The sequence below is a fragment of the Mesocricetus auratus genome, unplaced genomic scaffold, assembly GCF_017639785.1.
Source record: "Mesocricetus auratus isolate SY011 unplaced genomic scaffold, BCM_Maur_2.0 Super-Scaffold_100676, whole genome shotgun sequence".
NCBI classification, from domain to species: domain Eukaryota; kingdom Metazoa; phylum Chordata; class Mammalia; order Rodentia; family Cricetidae; genus Mesocricetus; species Mesocricetus auratus.
The window spans coordinates 103941826-103950534 of record NW_024429266.1 but is presented as its reverse complement, the minus strand read 5'-3'; the positions used below and the strand labels follow the sequence as shown (position 1 = coordinate 103950534).

At 61.7% G+C, this 8709-nt stretch overlaps 1 protein-coding gene across 2 annotated transcripts; it reads right to left on the bottom strand.

Moving 5' to 3' along the window:
* Window positions 1-1829: 1829 nt before the first annotated feature.
* On the bottom strand, window positions 1830-8310 carry Tle5 (TLE family member 5, transcriptional modulator). Of its 2 annotated transcripts, none has more exons than XM_005083243.3 (7): window positions 8152-8310; window positions 6544-6641; window positions 4068-4131; window positions 3582-3626; window positions 3299-3361; window positions 2859-2933; window positions 1830-2748 (listed from the first exon to the last, which is right to left on the bottom strand). In XM_005083243.3, the coding sequence occupies exons 1-7, from the start codon at window positions 8176-8178 to the stop codon at window positions 2530-2532; spliced, it is 591 nt and encodes a 196-aa protein (XP_005083300.1). In that variant the 5' UTR covers window positions 8179-8310; the 3' UTR covers window positions 1830-2529. The 2 variants fall into 2 exon arrangements, with proteins under 2 accessions (XP_005083300.1, XP_005083299.1); XM_005083242.4 differs by having other exon boundaries at window positions 1830-2751; window positions 8152-8309.
* Window positions 8311-8709: the final 399 nt, after the last annotated feature.

Sequence of the window (8709 nt, the reverse complement as noted above, 5' to 3'; positions counted from 1 at the left end):
AGCCTGAGGGAACAGAGAAGCAGGGTGTAAACAGAGTCAGAGCCCTGGGAACACCCAAGAGTCAGCAGCAACGAGGGGCTCCCTCTCTGGAGTCCAGCCTCAGTTTCCCTCCTCATGCTGGTCCTACTGAGTCCTCGCCCCCAGCTGATCTTGTACTGCCACCATCTGATGGTGCCCCCACACCCCACAAGGACCCTGACGCCTCTCGGTCCTGAGATTCTGAGCCCGTTTCTTTCTCCAAGCACTGAGCATCTGAGGAGAACACTCTGGACCCTGGAGAAGCGGTGGTGCCAGTGGCAAATAGTCCTGTTAGGGTCAGGGCGCGAGCTCAGAACCTGCAGGACGGTGAAGGAGGTGGCCGCTCCCCATCCAGTCCCCGTCCCCCCACACTCTCGCAGTCTCGGAGCCTCTCTCCTGTACACCTGGAGCAGGTGGCAGGGACGAGGCGATCCCCAGCAAGCCCCCTCCCCTGCTCTCTCTGTAGAGCTCCCAACAGAAAGTTTGGCGACCCAGAGGGGACCTAGCATCCTTCTGTATCCTTGTATGGTTTCCTGGCCTTCAATGGGCCTCAGTTTCCCCATCTGCACAACAGGAAAAAGGAGTCATTCGCCATCTTCAGCCCAGGATGGATCTGAGGGTGCAACCTCCCAGGCCAGGTGGAGGAGACAGTCGCTGTCTGGGCATCCGCTCCTTGCTGGAGACAGGGTGCGGTTCCTCCGAGGGACCTGCTTGGGCCCTCAGCCTCCATGAAGCCTTCGGGATTGGGGACTGGGGAGGGGCCTGGCCCTGGGGTGGGGACCCACAATTCCAAGAGTCCCCTAGCAACAGACTGACCCCAGAACACAGAGTACGTGGGGACACAGAGACAGAGGGTAGACGTCCCCTGGGGAACTCCACAGAGCCGGCAGAATCCCAGGGAAGGCACCTCCGGGACGGGCTCACCAGGCCTCACGAGGCGTGAGGGGCTGTGAACATCACGTACCCCTCCACCCCCCCCACGCTGTCCCGTGTAGTGCCCCCTTCATGGGGAAACCGATTACTCACCCTGGAGTGCCCCCATCCCCTGCCCTGCTGCTGGCAGAATCCCCTCCCCCAAGGAACCTTGGGGCAAAGGGGTACAGTTCCCTGTCACCCAGCCTCCTTCGACTGGTTTCCCAGGAGCAGAGATAGGAGAAGCCTTGGTCACCCTAGACCCTGGCTTGGACTCTGGCTGAAAAACCCAAGTGGGCTTGTCACCCCAATATCCGGGACAAACTCCAGGCCTCAGAACACAAAGACAGTGTGGGGCAGTGGTGAAGGCAGCAGAACCTCTTTGAGGAGTTCCAGGCCAGCCTGGGCTACACAGAGAGACCATGTCTCAAAAAACAAGCAATAGAAACAGGGCCACTAACATGGCTCCCCAAGTAGAGGTGATTACGATGAAGCCTGATATCCTGAGTTCAATTCCCAGGCCCACATGGTGGAAGAGACACCTGCAAGCGCGCGCGCACACACACACACACACACACACACACACACACACACACACCAAACCAGGAAAGGCAAAAATAAAAAACAAGCAGAAATGCCTGCCAGGGCTTGCCGCAGACAGCCTCACTTGGAAGAGATACAGGGAGCACTCAAGCCATCTCTCAGAGGGTAAGGAGAGTTTAGTGATGTCCCCGTGGATGCCACAGCCACCCCTGCTCACAGCTGTGCTGTGTGACCCCACGTCCATGGTTCACCCTCTCTGGGCCCTTGCTCTCTCGAGGAATGTTTTGTCCTGGGGCAGGGGGTATCCTGAGGAAAGGGGTCCCCACCCCACAAGACAGAGGCAGGGACACAGCGGCCAACCTTTTCATGTTTTTATTTCAAAGGCACAGCTAGACCCCAGCCTCAGTACAGCAATCTCCCTTGCTCGTGGACGCACGAAAGCTAACTATATACACAGACACGCGTGGGGCTTCAGTCTTTTCTTTTTTCAAATCCCCTTTCTTAGAAGACAAGCTATAGAATACCAGGGCAAAAAGGAACAATAAACAAACCAACTTCAGAACCCTCACGTTTATTTGGGGAAGGGGAGGAAGGAAGTTTTTGGGTGCCCACCCCACTGCAGTCCGGAGCCTTTAAGTTGCTTCCTCTCTGTCCCCTTCTTTTGTGGGCCAGGGAACCAGGCTGGGTGATCGGGAGGGGCGGGGTCTGGACCTAGCAGGTGTGCGGTGGTGCGGGAAGCAGAGAAGGGGCCGGGGCAGACTCGGGATGCACAGGGCGGAAAGGGGCAGCTAGCGTTGCGTTGTGTACATTCTGGGCCAAGACTGGTGGCTGTGGCCCGGGTAAATGTGGCGGGTGGGGGATGTCTTGGGGTGCCTGTAGCCTGGGGTGTCGCTCTGGAGGCCCCTAGACCCAGGGCGCGCAGCCAGAAGGCCTGAACCGGGACTGGGGGTGGAAACTTGGGTAGTGACCGGGCTGTGTGCTATGTGGCCCTCGGAACACTGCGCCCTACCTGTGCCTGTCTCCCGTGTCCCCCCTCCCCCTCCCCCTCCCCAGGAGCTAATCCGACTTCTCGCCATCATCCTCCTGGTGAGTGTCCCCATCGTGTCCATTCTTGTCCTCCTTAGAGAGGTGGGTTTGGGAGCCCAGCGCCGAGAGTGACAGCAGGCCGGTGCCCGCGCTGACGGCAGGGAGTGATGGCGGCTGGAGCCCCACTGGAAGCGGTGTCAAGGGCAGGGCCAGCGCCTGCAGCTGGGACAGCTGGTGGGCCTGGAGCTGCTGCTGCGGGGTGGGGGGGCAGGGTCAGCCCAGGGCCCCGCCTCCTGCCCACCCGGGTCCCCTGCCCACCCGGGCCACCGACTCCCCGATCACCCCGGGCTCCAACTTACTCGGATGATGGAGTTTAGCTCGGGAGCCGTGACCTGCTTGGCTCTCTCGATGGCTCCCAGGACCTGCTGCTGATGCTGGGGTGGGCAAGGGGAGGGGACAGAGGGGCTAAGTGACTTTTCTCTCAGGCAGGGGGACAGTGAAGTGAGCAAACCCTGCCCTAGGAGCTCAGGGGGACAGTGGGGGACACTGGGCTGGGAATCCAGCTTGGGGGTCTCCTCTGAAAGCTGGTCTGCAGGAGCCGCCTGCCCACCTGGGTCCCCATCATCTGACCCTGCCCACGGGGTACCCCTTTATGCCTTGGTGTAAGCAAGCCTGTCACAGGTCTGATCCTGCTGCTGCACTCCTCTTTGCTAAGTTCAGAGAGAGAGGGCAGGCTTGTGCCCTGGGGGCGCCCAGCAAGGTGCAGAGGGAACCCCCAAACCCTCTGGGGCTTGCTTACCTCCTGTGACAAATAGGGCAGAACCTGGGCGCAAATCCCATTCAGCCTCTTCACGATTTCAGCCTGGAACATACATGATTTCCCTCAGTACCTGGGGGGACACTTGGAGGGGACGGGGACAGGGGCTGAGGCCATGCCTGAGGGCCATCCTGGCCCACCAAAAAGGGCTAAGGCAGATGTGGGGGTGCTGGGTCCGCCTCTGGGGGTAACAGGAGTGGCCTTAGTTTTCAGTCTGGGAGTCACAGGGCACTGAGGTGATGGAGGAGGGGAAACCGAGGCCTACCTGTTTATGCATCTCAATGTTCAGTCCATATGACATCTCGTAGTACTGTGGGTGGAGACAAGGCATGTCATGGACCAAGAGGGTGTGGCCTTCTGGGTGGCCTGCCTCTCTGCACATCCCAGCCCTCCTGTGCACCCCCATCCAGCGAGCTACTATTGTTCAAGACCCCCGCCTCATGCCCTCGGACCCCAGCAACCTCCCCTGCATGCAAGTCCTGCGAGGGTGAGGAGGGCTCCGGTCATGGAAGGGTTAAGGGATGCCTAGCTGGTCGGGCAGGAGGGAGGGGCTGGAGGTGGCTTCCCCCATGCTTCCTTCCGGATGGATGGCTGGCTTCCACAGCCGCCTAGGGCAAGCCCAGTATGCCAGGTCCTGGTTTGGCACCCTGGCCACTACCTGGGCTGGCGGCCAGGCCACCCTCAGCCACGGGGACTCGGCAGCAGGCACCTGCAGTGTGTGGGGAGTCTAGGGTCCCCAAGGGAACTTTACCATGACGTAATGCCGCTGCATCTCCGACTTCTCGCTGGCCAGCTTGTCGCACTCCAGCTTCAGGCTGAGGACACACAAGGGTGGCTGAGGACCCCTCGCCTGCCTTCTGGGGGTCAGGCTGAAACCTTTTTGGTTTGTGTTTTCGAGACGGGGTCTCATGTAGTCCAGACTAGCTCTCAACCCACTACGTAGCTGACTAAGGATGACCCTGGTCCTCCTACCTCAGCCTCAGCTTGCTAGGCCGGCCTGGAGCTGCTGACCAAGAAGTGGGCCTGCATTCAAGGACCCCTCCCCCCGGGGGTTTTCTGCAGCCCTGGGCAGGCAGGGTTGCCTCAATGTCCCCCACGGTGAAATTAGACAGCATTCTCAGTGACGTAACAGCCACGGAGGCAGAGGTGCCTTTGTGAGCAACTGATGAGGCCTGCAGAGCTCACCCTCCATCTTAGCATGTGACTCGTGAGCATCAGAGAGGGTGAGTGAGCAGTTCAAGGTCACACAGCCTGCAGCAACCCAAGGACTCAAACCTGGGAATTCTCCACAAACAGATGGGTGTTAAAGAGACTGAGGCAGCCCAGGGCTGAGGGGGACAGAGTGGGACAGGGCCCCCAAAAGGATCCTGGCTTCAGGAACCTTCTTTACAAGCAGCCCTGCTGTGTCCCTAGTGGTGTCCCCATGCTGTGTGAGTCTAGGCCAGCTGCTCTACCTCTCTGGGCCTGAAGTGGCCAGGATGGAGGAGTCAGAGGGGTCAAGGCCTGTGACTCCCTAACAGAGCGCTGCAGTCCCTAAGGCCAGCAGGCCCGGAAACCCTGGAGCAGGAGGGTCCAAGCTGCTCCCTGACCACCACGATGCACTGTGGCGAGCCCCCATAAACGCAGCAACAAATATTTCTCGTTAAATCCAGAAAGCAAGCGAGAGACTTCAGAACATGGGAGTGTGACACAGGAGGATAGCCATGAGTTCTACCCTACCTGAAAATAAAAACCCCTGCATTCAGAGGCAGGGGCAGGCGATCACGTGAGTGAGGACAGCCGGGGCTACACAGAGAAACCGTCTCAAAAACCAAAACAACAACAAAACAAAACAAAAGATACGAAGGAAGGAAAGAAGGAAAGCCAGGTTGTCACAGGGCCAGGATCCCACCCTGTTTAGCCTGGTCGCACAGCCCACCCTATTCTCAAAAAGTAACTGAGTATCGAGGTGAATGGGAAGCACCAGGGCTCAGCTAGTCAAGCGACTGCAGCTCAAACGCAAGCATCCCAGTTCGAATCCCAGCGCCAGACCCGGGATGCTAGGGCTTGTGGGACACAGGGTCGGGAGACTGAGAGGCACACACACAACACACGAATAAGTAACTCCGGGCTGGACACGGCTCAGCCGTAAGCACCACGGCAAAGGGGGGAAAAGACGGAAGCATCCCCAGGAAACTTATTCTCAGTGTGGACGCCGTCCAGCGTGTGACTTCCCCCAGCCGGGAACCCGGCCCAGCTTACTGCACGAGGCGCTCAGAGAAGGCATCCGCCTAGGCGATGGCACACAGGGACTTAAGAGGGCGGGGCCACGGCCCCGCGTGGGAGACCACAGCGGGTGGGGGGCAGCACTAGCACCCCAAATCCCTCTCCAAAACGGCGAATGCTGGGGGTGTGGCCCGGTGGGTAGCTTGTGGCGCAGGAAACCCCTCTGGCCTGTCTACGTTAGCAGCTCAAGGTCATCCTTGGCTGCAAAGGGAGCTGGGGGAAGCCTGGGCTACATGAGACCCTGTCTCAAAATAAATACCAAAAGGTAAAAATAATAAATTTTAAAAAGTCACAAAACCTTAGATTTCCTTTTTCTTGGAGAACTCTGAGGGTCTTTCAAATACTTTTATTATTACTATTAATAATAATTATTGTCATTACTATTACTACTATTATTTGTTTTCTGAGACACAGGCTTGCTCTGTACCTCAGGCTAGCCCAGACTGCCTCCATCCTGCGTGTCTGAGAGCTGGAGTGTCGGGTCTGCACTCCGTGCTCGCTCACTGCTGGAGTACAGGGCCATTCGGGGACCCCTGGCCACACTTCCCCACCCCCTAGCTTCAGTCTGCTTCCGTGCTGTGCAACCCCTTGGAAATGGCTGACCTCTCTGGGCTTCGGAGTGATCAGTTTCACACGTGAGAAACAGGAAAAGGGTTTGTGGGGGCCCGTCAGCTGGGCGGTCTGTGGGGCACCAGCAAGCTCCCCCACTCCACAGCTGGACAGAAAGAGAAGGGGAGCAGGGTGGACCTGGGCTGATTACGAACCCTCTCTGGACACCACTGCAGCCTGTGTTACATTGAGGGCGTCACGCCCGCCTCTGAAGCCATGAACACTGTGTGCCTCAGTGTCCCCCTCCACACTACGGGGCTGCTGGTCTGGTTTTGGACACAGGGCGGTGCGTATCCCAGGACTGCCTCCGGCAGGGGAAGACTTTGAGCTGCTGACCCTCCAGCCTGGCTTACCTGTGGTACTGAGCTTGCAGCAGCTGGAACTCATCTTTGATGCGGTCGCAGGAGTCCGAGGTGGTGAACTTGAGTTGCTGGGGGAGGTGGGAGGAGCCCTGCAGTGCGGGGTGACGGTGCGGGAGGGTGAGCGCCCCGCCCGCCAGCCCCGCCCACGCCCTACTTCCTGGGCTGAGCTCTGCAGGCCCCAGCAGCGCTCTCCGGGGAAGCCTGGAGGGGGCTGCGAGGCCCCAGGCAAGGAGGCGTTTTTAGCGTTGGTCATTTCTGGGGCCAGGTACCCGAAGGGAGGAGTCACCCCATCCTCCAGCTGCCTCTGAGGGGCCCCGGGAGGCCCCTCTCTGTCAAACAGGGCACAGGCCTCCCTTCAAAGCCAGCTTGGAAGACGCACCTAGTTACCACCCCAGACTTCCCGGGCACACCCCATCACACCTGTTTCCTCAGGGGTGTGCTCTTCCAAGAGGGGGCTCCCCCAAACTGCCCAGCCCCAAGGCTGCCTCGCGGGGTTCCCCCCAAGCCCCAGTCAAAGCCATGGGAGGAAGACAGGCCTGGAGTCAGGGAGGCAGCTGGTAGCTGCTGGGGTGCAGGGGCGGGCCGGGGGGTGTCCCCGGGGTGAGGGGATACACAGGGCTGGCATCTGAGGACACCGGGCCAGGAGCTGGGGTGTAAGACTTTCGGATCTGGGGAGCACAGTTAGCGTCTGGGGGGCAAGGCTGGGAGCAGGGTGCGGGCTGCCGGACCACTGGGAGCTGGGTGGGAGGGAAGGCCCGGCTTGGATGTCGGGGGACGCTGCCTGGAGCTGGGGGAGGGCAGGCGTTGGGGTGTCCGCGGGCTCTGGATAGGGGCAGAGGCACAGCGGGCCTTGCAGATGGGCAGGGTCCCCCACACTGTGGTGCTGAGGGTGCAGGATGGGGGCTGGGAGGTGGCAGGCCTCTGGGGTGCGGGGCCTGCGGCTGGAGGACACAGGGCCGGGCTGGGGGAGGCGCTGGGCCCGGATGGTGACGCCAGTCCCGAACGGTCTGGGGGGCAGAGGCAGTGGGTACAGAACCTACATTCTGGGGCGCGGGGCAGTAGACTTGGGGCCGGGGCAGATCTGAGGCGGATGGAAGTGCAAGGCCTTGGACTTGGGGGCGGGCTGGGCCTGAGGGGTGCAGAGCCCGGAGGTGGGGGTGCAAGGTCTCAGGCTGGAGGACATGCGCGGCCTGGGTTCAGGGTGCTGCAGCCCTGGGCCTGAGCCCCAGGCCTGGGAGACCGGCCGGATGCGGCTGGAGTGGGGTGCGGGGCTCGGGGCTGAGGGACCCGCTGGTCCGGAACCCGGGAGGAAGCCTTGGAGTCGGGATGGGCAGGGAGCACGGGGTGGGCTCGAGGCCGGGATCAAAGTTCAGGGATCCGGGCTGAAGCAGGCAGAGCTGGGCCGGTGGGGTGCGCACGGCCTGGTGCTGGGGTGCAAAGACCCGGGGGACACAGCCTGTGGGAGCTGGGGGAGCGTAGGGAGCCCCTGGGACGGGCCCTGGGCGGGGAGGCGGGCGGGATCCGAGCTAGGGGGGTTCGGTGAAACGAGCCTGGGATGCAGGGCGGGCTCCGGGGTGCAGGGCGCGGGGTCCCCCTTACCGAGTGCCGGCTTTGCGGAAACATCATGTCAGTCGCGGGGGGCGCGGGCTGCGCCCCGGCTCGGGCGGCTCGGGGGGCGCCGGGCGGCCGCGCTTTGTCCCCGATCGGCAGCTCCGGGGCCCCGCGTCCCGCCTCCTGCGCCGCCCGCCGCCCGCCCGCCCGCGCCGCCCGCGCTATTGTGTAATGGCGACGCGGTGCCGCCCGGGCTCCCGCTCCACCTGCCGCGCCCGGCACTGCGCAGGCCCGGACGCCCCACCCGTGACCTTGGCCCCGCGCGCCCCGCCCCCGCCGCGGCCCCGAAGCCTGCCTGAATCCCCCACTGCACCCCCAGGCCACAGACCCTCGGCCTGAGTGCCCCGACTCCAAGGTGCATTGATGAATCGCCCGCAGTGTGCCTCTCCGGGGTGGGGAGGCTTGGCAAGGCTGGGGCCACCGTGACACCCGTCCCACGGAGGTAGGATGGGGGCCAGGCCTGTCATCCACTCAGGTGTAGAGCCTGGAGGATCAAGAGTTCCAGGCCAACCTGGGTCACGAGAGACCCCGTCTACAAACAGCAAC

Excerpts from the sequence above, each read along its gene's own strand:
- Tle5 (XM_005083242.4), bottom strand. The coding sequence starts at position 8,178 with ATGATGTTTCCGCAAAGCCGGCACTCG. Across the intron at positions 6,642-8,151 it reads TTCCGCAAAGCCGGCACTCG|GGCTCCTCCCACCTCCCCCA; the intron begins GTAAGGGGGACC and ends CCCGCACTGCAG. Across the intron at positions 3,362-3,581 it reads ACATTGAGATGCATAAACAG|GCTGAAATCGTGAAGAGGCT; the intron begins GTAGGCCTCGGT and ends TGTATGTTCCAG.